The sequence below is a fragment of the Vidua macroura genome, chromosome 27 (genome assembly GCF_024509145.1).
Source record: "Vidua macroura isolate BioBank_ID:100142 chromosome 27, ASM2450914v1, whole genome shotgun sequence".
Classification (NCBI taxonomy): Eukaryota; Metazoa; Chordata; class Aves; order Passeriformes; family Viduidae; genus Vidua; species Vidua macroura.
Genome location: NC_071597.1, coordinates 3,377,980 through 3,389,770, shown reverse-complemented (window position 1 = coordinate 3,389,770; position 11,791 = coordinate 3,377,980). Strand labels below are relative to the sequence as shown.

Below are 11,791 nucleotides of genomic sequence, written 5' to 3'. Positions count from 1 at the left end.
GCCCTCTAGGTTGACTCTGTGGCTGCCCCCACACAGGGGTCCCTGCCAGGGCCCATGCACTGCCCAGGCACACAGCCCAGGCTGGCAGGGAGCCCCAGCTCTCCAACAGGACACACAGAGCCAGGCAGGGATCTCAGCTCATGTCTCCTTATCAAGGGTTTCCATCGTGAAACAAGATGCCTTGGAAGATCCCAGAGGAGCAGGGGAGTGTCCCGGTCCAGTGAGGCCCCTGCAGACAGGAGAGGAAATTAGGAGTGAAGTTTGCTCCAAGTGCTGCCCTCCCACACCTCCCTTGTGAGTGGTCTGAGAAACTCCCTAAATGACCCCTCCAAATGCCACTCCACACCAGAACTTGGTAGGGAGGTGGCAGCTTGGGCAGGGGAACAGATCCTCTCCTGACCTGGCCAGGAACACCAATCTGCAGCCAGCTTGGCCTGAAACCAGAAGGCTCGTGTTCCACAATCAGGCGCCCACTGCAGCTCCCCAGCCTTATCAGGGTGACATTTCTGGGCTGCAGGTGCCAGTGCCAGGCTTCACTTTGAGGAACCGCCACAATCAAAGAACATAACCCATTTCTCGCCTACATTTGGCTGCCAGAAAGAGTACAAGGGACTGTGTAATCACTTTCCTCAGAATTAGATCATGAACCAAAGCCCTGCTCAGCTCCAGGCTCCGCCAAGCCCTGCCAGGAATTGTCCTTTCTGATCCCAGAGCTTGGGGCAGGATCACAGAGGGGCCAGGATGGGTCTGGACAAAGGGGATGCACAGCTGGGGCTGCACAGCACAGGGTGCCTGTCCCAGGAGGGCTCCAGGGACACCTAGGGCTTCTTTCACTGTTAGCTTCACCCCCATACCCATGGGACCTTCTGTGTCTCTCACCCTAACTCACGTGAGTTCAGGGAGGCAGAGGTGGCACCCAAACCTCAGCTGTGGCTGTAACCCTGGGCAGATCACTGCAGAGGACTTCCTCAGCCCAGAGGCACAGATGGGACCCGCCTGCACATTTATCCCAGCATATAAAGTTATCAAACTGAAACAGTTCCTGCTCCTGAGCAGCTGCATCAAAGAAAATCTTTCTCGGAATCTTTCCTCCTTGACCAGTGGGATCCGAGTGTGCCCAGCCTGATAGTGCCTTATCTTGGCACCAGCCCCTCGGAGCTCTGCCTCGCCCTGGCCAGTGAGCCCTAATCACCATGGCCAGACGTGGCAAGGGCCTCTGAGGGGCCACAGGCTGGAGGAGGGGGTTGTACCAGCCACCCCCACCCCCCCAAAACCACCCTGAGCCACCTCCTCCAGTGAGCCCCTCCCTAGGGCCACGTGGCTGGGCTGGACAGCACCTCCACAGAGGGACATCTGCTCCCTCCAGGGTGGCAGCACCAGCTGGCAGCAGCTCTGCCACTCCCAGGACCCATCCCACGGCCTCAGCAGTGGCACCTCGGCCTCAGCAGTGGCACCTCGGCCTCAGCAGCACTGCCCAGCCCAGGAAAGCTGGTCCCACAGGGTCCTCACAGGCACGGCTGGATGTGGCCTCTGGTAACCAGCACAGAGGGTGTGGAAAAGGAATTTTACACAATGTCCACTCTGCAGAGGGGACGTACTCTTCCTCCTCCTCTTCCCCCCTCACTGAGTAAGCAACTAAATAGGAAGCTGAAAAGGAGAAGGGAATTGCTGCCAGGAGTGCCTTGGAATGAAAAGCTGGTTTTAGGCTTATCTAATGTCACATCAGCCATTTCCTAAGAAGAGAGCAAATTTAATTAAGAACACAGACTCCCTCAAGGACAGCCAGGTTACATACAGCACTCCCAGCCTGGAACACGGTGCTGGGAGGTCGGCATTGTGCACACAGGCAGAAGAACAGACACTCCAGCCCAGCTGCTAAAGGCTCATTGTTTGGGATCAAATGCAGACACCTTCAGGCACAGAACCCTGGCTCTCTGCAGGGCTACAAGAGCAGCAGGGCAGCCAGAGCAACCATGGAGGGAAGGGGCAATACAGGTGGCATGGGGAGGAAAGCAGAGGCAGATCTTGGACATGGAAACAAACCCAGGGCAGACACTGGGAGCACATGAATCCTACACAGAGACTTTGGTGGCTGCAGACATAGAGGGATGATCCCTAATCAAGCAGAGGCTGTGCCAGTTGTGGGGACAGATGCACTGCAGGGCTCGTGGCACATGCCACGGCACAGCCTCTGCTGCTGGGTTTGCTCAGCACCGTCAGTGGCAGGACCATGACAGAGCTCCTAGAAAGGAGACCACACCAGCCCATTGTGTCAGTGACTCAGGAGCGTTGCTGGTGCCTTTGTTCAGCACAGAAGTGCTGGCACTCAGGAATTCCTCCACAGCACTGCTGAGCCTGGCACGGAGAGGAAGCCTGGGCTCCAGCCACACTTCCAGAGCAATGTGCCCAGACCAGGGCAGCACATCCCACCAAGTCCAGGTCAATGGGCTCCTGCTACAGAACAAATTTTCACATTGCACAGCCCCCAGACTTCAGCATCTCACCTACACTGAGAATTCCTCAGCGCTGACATCAGCTGTCAGGAGCAGGTGAGCCAGTGCCAGGTTGTCCCCAAGGGCAGGGGATGCCAGGCAGGGGCAGACAGGGGCAGCCTGTGGGGTGCAAGTGCCATCTGCTCTGCTGGACCCCCAGACTGACCACACTGGTCTGACCTGAGGTCACTCCAGCCTGCCCCCAACCTCTGCCAGTGACATACAGACAACGATCAGGGAAAGGTGATCCTGCCCCAGCACAGCCATCTGCTTCCCCAGGGCTGACAGGGCCAGCGACTGCACTTGGCCACAGCTTCTGACAAGTTGGGGACTTTGTTATCAGCACTGAGAGCCTAAAGCTGAGTCATCCCTCTCCCAGCCACAGTGGTACAGAGCTTACCCCATCACCTCTGCAGAAAGCCAGGGGCTTCCAGCAGGCTGCACATGCAAATTTAAAGTAAATGTTGTCCTGAGATAGGCAGCAAGGGTCCCCTTCTCCTTTCTTCTTGTGCTGTTTCCCACCCTGGAACCACTGCATTTCCCTGGGGCAGCGAGGAAATATGACTGAAGGGCAAAAATCTGGTACGCTGCTCTGTTTTGTCTCTGATGGAAAAATAAAGATAGATGAAAACAGCCAGGCTGCTCTATAAATACATCTCATTTTAATCACCTGAAATTAGTTCCCTGGCTTCCCCCAGCCTGCTTGGCAGCAAGTGCATTTCCTCCTGCCACTGAGGGCTTCCACAGCGTAGCAATAATGGCCAGTCCCCCGCTCCTGCCTCATCCCCTGGCACTGCAGCAGGACTGCAGGACCCAGGCACGTGGCTGGCAGGGACACAGGGGGGCCCTTCGAGGTCAAGCTTGACCAGCCAGCTGGGACTGCTTCGAGGCCATCACAGGAACAGGGGCCAGCAGCAGCCCAGTTTCACTTCTGGGTGGTCCCTCTCAGAACTGCCTCGAGCAGCTTCAGCCTCTCGAACACATCAACAGGGAGAACAGACAGAGAGAAGATCTCAGGATATTCCTAAGTCTTTGGAAGGGTTCTGAGACTCATCTTGCCCCGAGAAATCCCGAGATGCAGCTACTTGCAGTCACAGTTTGAAGCCAGGCCCAGAGAGGAATGCTTGGCAGGGAGACCCGAGACTGCAGCAGGGAAGGGGAGGAGGCTCCTGTCAGAAGAACTTGACGCCTCGGCCGTCATCCAGCGTGATAATCTCAGCCTTGTGCTCCTGCTGCAAGGCTTGCAGGGCACGGAGCAGCGTAGCCTCATCCAGGCCGTGAAACTCTAGGGAAGGACAAAGATCCCCATCAACAGGAAGAAAAAATAACATCAGGAAGCAAACAGGCTTGTGAGGTCCAGGGACTGGGGGCAGCAATGCTGAGGGCTCTGAAGAGCACCATAACACTTCAGCAAATCCAGAGTCATGGCTGCACTGACAGGATCATCATCTCTGCTTAGGGAACAGAGCCTAGAGGTCATCAGACAGCAGGGATGAGTCACAGCAGCCTGCCATGCAGAGCTGGAGCTTGGCTTGAAAACAAAACAACCCTCACCACACCAGATAAAATGCTAGGCACTGGGGAAGGGAAAATGCAATTACAGAGGGGCACGTTCCTGCAAAATGATAAAAGCCTTTGGATCAACATGTGCCATTGGTGGGAAAGGGTGAGTTTGCACCTGAGATTTTAAAATATTTAATCTACAGAAGTGTAATCTGACAATCAACTGTTTACATGCTCCAATCCAGTGTGCCCTGAAAACCTGCTCCAGAACACGAGCCCCAGCTTTACCTTCATTCTCTGTATCATCTCCGCTGACCAGTTCATACAGCGTGAACACAGAGTTGGTCAGGCCATTCTTGGACACCTGCAAACACGAAGGCAATACAGCAAATTTCACCTGTGTGCCTGAACATCCTTGTCCAATCTCTCACACACCCTGGAGTGTGTAACACGGAGTGTGCACAGCACTTGATAAGCACCCTGGACACACGCAGGCAGAGGGGTCAGGAGGTGCAGCCTGGGGGAATGAGGACAGGTCTGCTCCTCGTGCCCGTGTGTTCCACAGTGAGGAGCTGGGCCGTACAGAGGCCGGGCAGTGACACTGCTCTGTCCTCAGCACAGGTCAGCCCAGCACCGAGGGTGGACAACACCACCCTCACACTGCAGCTCACAGCAAGTGCAAGCTGTTAGTAAGCTCTCTGCCACAGAGAGAAGTGCAAGGAGAAAGGTAAAAGCAGTGAGGAAGCAAGCAGTGGTCTTTCTCAAATGGCAGAATGGCAGCCAGGACCCCCCATCCTCATGGACACAGCCCGGTCTGGTTGTGCAGCCCCTGTGCTCTCACCCATTGATAGATGAGCTTTCCCCACTCTTCCGGTCTCTTCCACATGATCAGAAAACTGGTTTTGTTCTTATCTAACCATTCCAGGTTCCCTAGAAGCAATAGGGAACAGGGATTGAAGCAGAGCACGAGTCAGAAATAAGGATCAAACATGCAGATTTCGGGACACGTGCCAGACACTGCAGCTGAAGGCAGCCTCACGGAGCAGCCCCTGCCCTACATACTAAATATTGCCGTGTCTACAGAAAGCCATTTCTCTGTGGAGCCCTCTCTTCCCTGCACAGCTAAACCTGCCCGGGTCCCGCGGAGCCGCGAGCAGGCCCGGGCGGAGAGGCCGGCCCGGGCGGGGCACAGCCCACAGCCGCGGGACGGGCAAGCCCCGGCCCCGGGCCGGAGCTGCCCGGTGGCTGCTGCCCTCCCTGCCCTGCGGGCCGGGCACAGGCCGCGGCCGGGAGCACGGACGGACGAACGGACGAGGCACCCACCGTTCTTGCGGAGCTCCTCCAGCACCACCTGGATGGATTCCAGCGGCAGCTTCCCTGGGCGCGGGTTAAGGAGGCGTTGACGGAGGCGGGGGGTAGGGGCGAGGGGGGCACGGGCGGCGGGGCCGCGGGCACCGGGCCCAAAGGATACGCTGGAGGCGGTGGTTGGCGAAGAGCGGGATGTCCTGAGCCTCCCGTACCGTCATGGCGGGCAGCCGGTGCTGCTGGCTGTACGCGAGCGCCAGCGCGCACCAGGCCGACAGCTGCTTCTGCCGCGTCTCGCCGTTGGGCTGCAGCCTGCGGGGCCGGGTCAGCACGGGGGCGGACCGGCACCGGCACCCCCGGCCCGCGCCCCCGGTCCTCGCGCTTCCCGCCCCGCCTCCCCCAGCCCCAGCCCCGGCCCCGGCCCCGGCTGTGCTCACGTGAAGAAGGGAGGAAAGCTGTACTGCCAGGGCCACGCGAAGCTCATCGCCGCCGCCGCCACCGGAACCGCCGCCGCCGCCGCTTTCCGCCCCGCCCCGCCCCGCTTCCGGCCCGGCAGCGGCCACGCCCCCGCGGGGCCACGCCCTCCCCGTGAGACCACGCCCTCCATGTGACCACGCCTTTCATAATGCGACCACGCCCCTCGTGTAGACCCGCCCCTCCCGGTCGGCAGCCCCCGGTTCTGGTGCCGGTGTTGGTCCCGGTGTCCCGCCGGAGTGTTCCCTACGGCAAGAAGCTGCCGGCAGGCCCGCGCCAGGAGGCCGCTGGCGGTGGGAGCTGGCCCGGGTCGAGGCCGTGGAGGGCTCGAGCGGCCGAAGAACCAGCGCCAGGCGTGGGGGGAGAAGCGTTTAATCCCGGGCCGCGGGGGGGGGAAGGCGCAGGAGGAACCGGCCGCCTCAGCAGCGCGGCTTGGTAGCCCCGAGAGCCCACCGGGCGGTTCGGGTGGTCGGGCGGCCCCGCAGCCGCGGGTCCGTGCCCCGACGCGGGACGGGAGGGCAGCTCTAGGCCTGCGCCTTGCCGTCCTTGCTGCGCCAGATGACCAGGGTGACAAGGAAGGGGATGAGGCAGATGGGTGCGATGATCATGGCCAGGAGCACATCTTCGGGCGGGTCGAAGTACACTGGCTGCTCCAGGGTGCAGTTGTGGAAGTAGCGGTGATGGCTCTGGAAGATGTACTGCTCCGCCAGGGCGTTGGGGTAGCTGTAGTTGAGGCTCTCGGCCGACTCCTCCAGGCAGCGCTGCAGCTCGCTGTAGGGCCTGGAAGGGAGCCGGGACACCGGCAGGGGATGGGACACCAGGGGCACAGAGCCCGGACCGGCACTGCCCTCGTGGACTGCCCAGCCCCTGCTGCTACAGGGGAAGGTCCTGCTGCCCCATACCTGCTGATGGCTTTCCACTCGCACAACTCCGATGTCATCACATTCCCCATCAGGAAGACGAAGTAATCCCAGCACTGCTGTGTGATGGCGGTGTAATTCCTCTCTGTGAGGAAAGGTGCTGAGCACGGGCAGTGTGCCTCTGCCCACAGTGCATTCCTGCCTGGCCCTGCTGCCAGGTGACACCTGGCATTTGGAGCACTGCCCAGGCCAGTGGGGGAGACATCAGCACAGTGAGGGATGGACCCTACAGCAGCCCTGGGATGCTGCCTGGAGCCTGCAGCAGCCCAGGGCAATGCCGGGGGCACAGAGGGAGGGCAGGCTGCTGCTGTCTGCCCCCACTGTGGGCAGTGACAGGGAGAGCTTTGTGGCACGGGCCAGCTATTTTTGGGCTGGCTAGGGGAAAGAAGGGGTCATTCTGTGGCACAGGGCCAGCCCTGGCCAGGGCACCGTTTGTCCTACAGTGCTGCCCAGCCCTCGCTGAACCCCAACACTCACCCATGGGCTGGGCTGTCCAGTTGGGTGGGCTTGTCACAGTGTCCTGGCTGAAGCTCATGTTCACGGCGTCTGTGTGACAAAGGCCAGTCCCCAGGAGCACTGCAGAGGGAGGGACACAGGGTGAGAGGGGACATAGGGTCTGGGGGGGTAAGGGTGCTGACAGGGCTCCATGTGCAGGAGCTGCCCTGGCAGAGGCTGGGTCTACAGGAAATAACTGCTTTGGGGGGTCCCTCAGGGGGCACTGGAGCCGGCAGGTGGGACACAGGGAACCAGAGCTTGGCACATGCTGGGGCTAGGGTGTCCAGCCCCCCGTATGGGCAGGGGCTGTGGGGAGTGGCTAGCCAGGCTGCAGGCAGCTATCCAAAGGTTCGGAGGGGCTGTTTAGGGGCTACAAACTCTGGGCCGTTGTCACAGCATGGGGGCAAACTGGGACCCCCACCCATGGAGAGCCAGCGTGGTGCTGTGTGTCAGCCGGACAGGGCTGGGGCAGGAAGAGGAAGCACTGGCCACAGCACAGAACCGCTGGAGAGCCCCTCCGCCTGCCATCAGTTCCACACCCAGCACAGCCTGCCAAGGGCGTGGGGCATGTCTCGCCTGGCCCACGGGAGCCCCATGGCTCAAGGAAACTGCCCGATCCATCTTCTGCCCTCAGCTGCAGACCTGTAGTGTGGGGCACTGATGCTGTGGCTCCACGCTGAACTGCCGGGCTGGGCCCTCCTTGGGCTGCTTGTGGGGAGCTCTGGCACAGCTGGGCGCTGGCCACGGGGTGTTCCCAGGCTGGTCCACTGGCTGTGGTAAGGGCAGCCCACCCTGTCCCGATCTCTGTCCCTGATGGCCCCATCCAGCCCCCCTGCCCGGGCATGTGTGGTGCTACAGCTCCTGTCCCAGCCCAGGGTCTCCGCAGGGCTCCCTGCCAGATCGTGGCTGAGCGTGGTGGGAGCTGCCCCACTTCACCTGCCACTGCCCCCTGGCCATGCTAGCGACGGCTGCCCCAGCTAACCTCAGCGCTGACAGGCTGGTCCCATTTTGGGGTGGGGCGATGGGGCGGGCTGAGTCAAGACCCTGGCCCCAGGCCCCACGAGTGGGAGGGCGTCCACGTGCGGGGTGGTTCGGGGTGCGGAGCCCCCGGGGCCGCGCCCCGCGCACTTACCGCAGAGCAGCAGGAGCCCCTGGGAGAGACGGCCGGAGCTCATGTGCGCGCGCGGTGCCATCCTGCCAAAGCCTGCCGGCTAACGACCGGGACAAGGATTTCAATGGAAATAACAGGAAGCAACTCCTTTCCTCTGACAGGGGCAGTTTGACTACAGGAGACGTGTGAAAAATGAGATTGCTCAGTGCTGCTCTGAAGCGGCTCTCCCGGCGGGACCCTGCGCTGTCCCGCGCGGTGCCGGCCCCCGCGGGCATCGCTCCCGCACCCCCGGCACCCACGACGCCCGCGCCTCACCCACCGGCCTGGAGGATCCACTCCCTGCACAGCACGTCCAGCGTTACGAGGCCGCGATTTGTTTACTTGTGTATTTCTCTTTAATCCTGTCTGGGCTGGGTTGTGAAATCCCTCGTCTCCTGCGTGGAGGGCAGGCAGCCCAGCAGCGGGGGGAGTGGACGGGAAAGCACAATGTCCCCGGACGGGTGCTGCCGCCCGGGAATGGGGGCGGCAGGGGGACCCACGGCCCCAAAACCGCAGTTTCTGGTTCACCCGGGCACCTGCCCCACAGGCGGCACTGCCGGGGCACCCCAGCTCCTGCCCGTGGCCAAGGAGGGAAGGGTGATGACACAACCTACCCCCAGGCACGAGGCCGAGGAGGTGGGGAGAGGGCAGACACTTGGCCGACCCTGCCAGTCCTTGGCCCCAGTGCCTTCCTCGTGCACTGTCCAGCCTGGCGCCTGCTTGACCCTGCCAGAGCCCCCCTTCCTGGAGCAGTTCCCGCCCAGGGGCCCATGTCCCCCCCACTGAGGGTGACTTCAGCCCGCGGGTCTGCGGCATTCCTACACAGAACCTTTCACGCCTGGCCGGGGCAGAGCGCAGCCCAAAGCCTCCCCTTTAAGAGCCGCTTGCAGGCGCACAGAGCAGGGACTGGAGTGCAGTGCAGGGCAGTTCGGAGGGACCCTCCCTGCTGTGGATCGCACTGGGCTTCAGCTCCCCAGCAAAAGTCCTGGCAGAGCTGTCTGATGCTTCCCAGGCTGCAGCAGCCACCTTCTGCGGGCGAGTGGCCACATCTGGAAGTCATCCCCAGCACTCCAGTGGCTGCAGGGCTGGAGCCACTGGTCCCTCTTTCTGGTGGAGCCGGCGGAGCCTCCAGCCGGGTGGCAGGAGCCTGTGCCAGGGAGACACCCAATGATCTCAGCACGGCCCCAGGACTGGGACAGCCGCCCCCCTCCTGGGGCGTCCGGAGGGGATGGGCAGGGACAGCACGGTGGCTGCCTGCCAAGGGCCTGGGCTCCCCACCCAGCCTGGCATCCCCGGCGTTCCCTGCCAGCCCCCACCTGGGGTGCCAAGGAAGGGGATCGGCCCATGCAGGGTCAGTTGCTTGAGACTCTTCTCCCAGTGTTCCCCCAGGCAGATGCAGAGCCCCGTGCCCAGCCTCCCCTTGTGCCATGGGACCCACTCCATCCCCAGGGAATCCCAAGTTCTCCATCCCTGCTCTGACCTGTCACCCTCACCCTCAGTCCTCTCCTCCCACTCATTAGCTGCCAGGACTGCAAGGGAAGGAGGCTGTCACTGGCCCCACAAAGAGCTGGGGGCATGCAGGAGATGGGCAGCTTCTCCCTGGGATTTGAACCCCTTTCCAGGCTCTGCTGAGTGTGAGGGCAGCTGCAAGGGGCACGAGGCAGCCAAGCCCCTTGGCCACAGCCACAGCAGGGGCCAACTGCCCAGCTTGGGGAGCCTGGCCTCAGTGCAGCTGGTGAAGTATTCAGCATAGACAGAAGGTGTCAAGGATGGCCACAGGCCAGGGCAGGAGAGCAGCTGGCCAGCAGCTGGATGCCACTGGAGAACTTGCTGTAGGTGTTGCAGAGGGGAGAGCATGAGGCCAGCCTGCAGGGCTGGGGACACATCCCTGCGATGGCCCTGCTCCGAGTGTGCATGTGGCACTGCTGGGGCTGATGCTGACCCACCTGCTGATCTGGTCCCAGTGGCAGCGACTTCCCTTGGGGATGGCCATGAGGGTGGCATGGAAGGGGGCCCAGCAGTAGAGGGAGATCCAGCCCTGGTAGGTGTCCTGGCAGTGGGCTGGCACCAGCAGCACCTCCAGAGGTCCTGCAGAGCACCAGACAGACCCTGGGATGTTCCCCCACTCCCAGCCCTCCCCCACTAATTGTTGTTTCAGGAGGGCTGTTTGGGGTCACCCCTGGACTCTGCCCAGGATGAGGCACTCTGTTTGCTGTGCAGTTCAACCCAAAGCCCTAGGGGTCCTGTGGGATCAGCCAAGCCAGGAGGGAGCCTCTGAGGCACTTGCAAGCCCAGCACAGATTGCACAGGCCTCACCAAGGCCTGCAGTGGATAGGGAGGACAGCCTGGATGGCAAGAGGGCAGCTCTACTCACCATCCTCATCCAGAAACCACCCAGAAGGACACTGGTGGTGGTGGGACCAGTGGGACCATGTGAGGTCCAAGGGGTGCTGGACATTGCCCTGCCAGTGATAGAGCCCCCCACTATAGCACTGCTGGAGGGGGCTGGAGGGCTGGAGCCACATTGGATATGGCACCACGGGGATCTCATCCTTGAGATCCCCATGCTCAGTGTTCCCATGGCCTGCAGCAAGGAGACACAGGATGCCAGAACTGCACAGCCAGGAACAGCCCCAGTGCCCAGCTGCTGGTCCCAGTACATCAGAGACCCAACCCTTCCTCCTCCTCCCAGGCTTAGCTGAGCACAGTAGACGTGAAGGGGCTAAGGGAGCAGAGGGCTCCTGGCTCTGCCTTGGCCCTTGCAGCCTGGAAGAGAAGTTTCTGAGCCAACACCACCCCTGGGGGCAGACAAGTTCGTGGCAAACCCTGCTCAGAGATCCTCTGAAAGAAGGCCAGGAGGGGCCAGGCGAGCTGTCCTCCAGCACAGCTGTACTGCGACAGAGGAGAGAAATACACCAGGCGCCCTGTGGGGACCCGCTGTGTGCCAGACCCTGTGCCCAACCCCCTGGGGCCTCCGTGCAGCACCCCCAGCTGCCTCTGCCGCACCCGCGGGAGCACAGACAGGAGCGGGCAGCAGAGCAGCCGTAACGCAGGGAGCATCCTCATCCTCCCGACAGCGGGATCCCTGCGCCCGGGCTGGGGCTCCCCCGGTCACCTCTCCCGGACCCCAGCCCGTCCCAGCGCTGTCCGCCCGCTCCCGAGCCAATGCCCGGCAGGGTCGGGGGACGCCGGGCCCCCGCCGCACCCGACTCGGCGGAGCTCCCAGATGAGGACGGGGTGTAGGGCTGCGGGCGCGGGCCGGCCCTGCTCGTCCCCCGCAGTCACCCTGCCCGAGCCGCGGGGAAAAGGTGCCCCGGGGAAGCCGGCAGCCGACGGGGGATGGACGGGGCCCCGCCGGGGCAGGAGCCAGCTCCGTCCGCTCCCCAGCGCCGGGGCCCCCGGGGCAGGAAAGCTGCCGCCAGCAGCCGCTTCCTGCCCGGCGCCGCCACAGG

At 62.3% G+C, this 11,791-nt stretch overlaps 2 protein-coding genes across 2 annotated transcripts; both read right to left on the bottom strand.

Annotated features, from left to right (window-relative positions):
- Window positions 1-3,132: 3,132 nt before the first annotated feature.
- VPS25 (vacuolar protein sorting 25 homolog) lies at window positions 3,133-5,833 on the bottom strand. Its single transcript, XM_054000334.1, has 6 exons — window positions 5,738-5,833; window positions 5,467-5,612; window positions 5,319-5,372; window positions 4,837-4,925; window positions 4,284-4,359; window positions 3,133-3,777 (listed from the first exon to the last, which is right to left on the bottom strand). Exons 1-6 carry the CDS (start codon window positions 5,782-5,784, stop codon window positions 3,665-3,667), a joined length of 525 nt encoding a protein of 174 aa, XP_053856309.1. The 5' UTR covers window positions 5,785-5,833; the 3' UTR covers window positions 3,133-3,664.
- A 297-nt stretch (window positions 5,834-6,130) lies between these two features.
- RAMP2 (receptor activity modifying protein 2) lies at window positions 6,131-8,915 on the bottom strand. Its single transcript, XM_054000458.1, has 5 exons — window positions 8,620-8,915; window positions 8,322-8,472; window positions 7,172-7,270; window positions 6,677-6,779; window positions 6,131-6,554 (listed from the first exon to the last, which is right to left on the bottom strand). The coding sequence occupies exons 2-5, from the start codon at window positions 8,380-8,382 to the stop codon at window positions 6,299-6,301; spliced, it is 519 nt and encodes a 172-aa protein (XP_053856433.1). The 5' UTR covers window positions 8,383-8,472; window positions 8,620-8,915; the 3' UTR covers window positions 6,131-6,298.
- Window positions 8,916-11,791: the final 2,876 nt, after the last annotated feature.

What these genes read in the sequence shown, in the direction of transcription:
- VPS25 (XM_054000334.1), bottom strand. Translation starts at nt 5,784, where the DNA reads ATGAGCTTCGCGTGGCCCTGGCAGTACAGCTTTCCTCCCTTCTTCAC. An exon ending in AGCTTTCCTCCCTTCTTCAC is followed by an intron (nt 5,613 to 5,737) that starts GTGAGCACAGCC and finishes CCGGCCCCGCAG; the next exon opens with GCTGCAGCCCAACGGCGAGA. An exon ending in GGAGGAGCTCCGCAAGAACG is followed by an intron (nt 4,926 to 5,318) that starts GTGGGTGCCTCG and finishes TATTGCTTCTAG; the next exon opens with GGAACCTGGAATGGTTAGAT.
- RAMP2 (XM_054000458.1), bottom strand. Translation starts at nt 8,382, where the DNA reads ATGGCACCGCGCGCGCACATGAGCTCCGGCCGTCTCTCCCAGGGGCTC. An exon ending in CTGGACAGCCCAGCCCATGG is followed by an intron (nt 6,780 to 7,171) that starts GTGAGTGTTGGG and finishes CTTTCCTCACAG; the next exon opens with AGAGGAATTACACCGCCATC. An exon ending in GAGTGGAAAGCCATCAGCAG is followed by an intron (nt 6,555 to 6,676) that starts GTATGGGGCAGC and finishes GCTCCCTTCCAG; the next exon opens with GCCCTACAGCGAGCTGCAGC.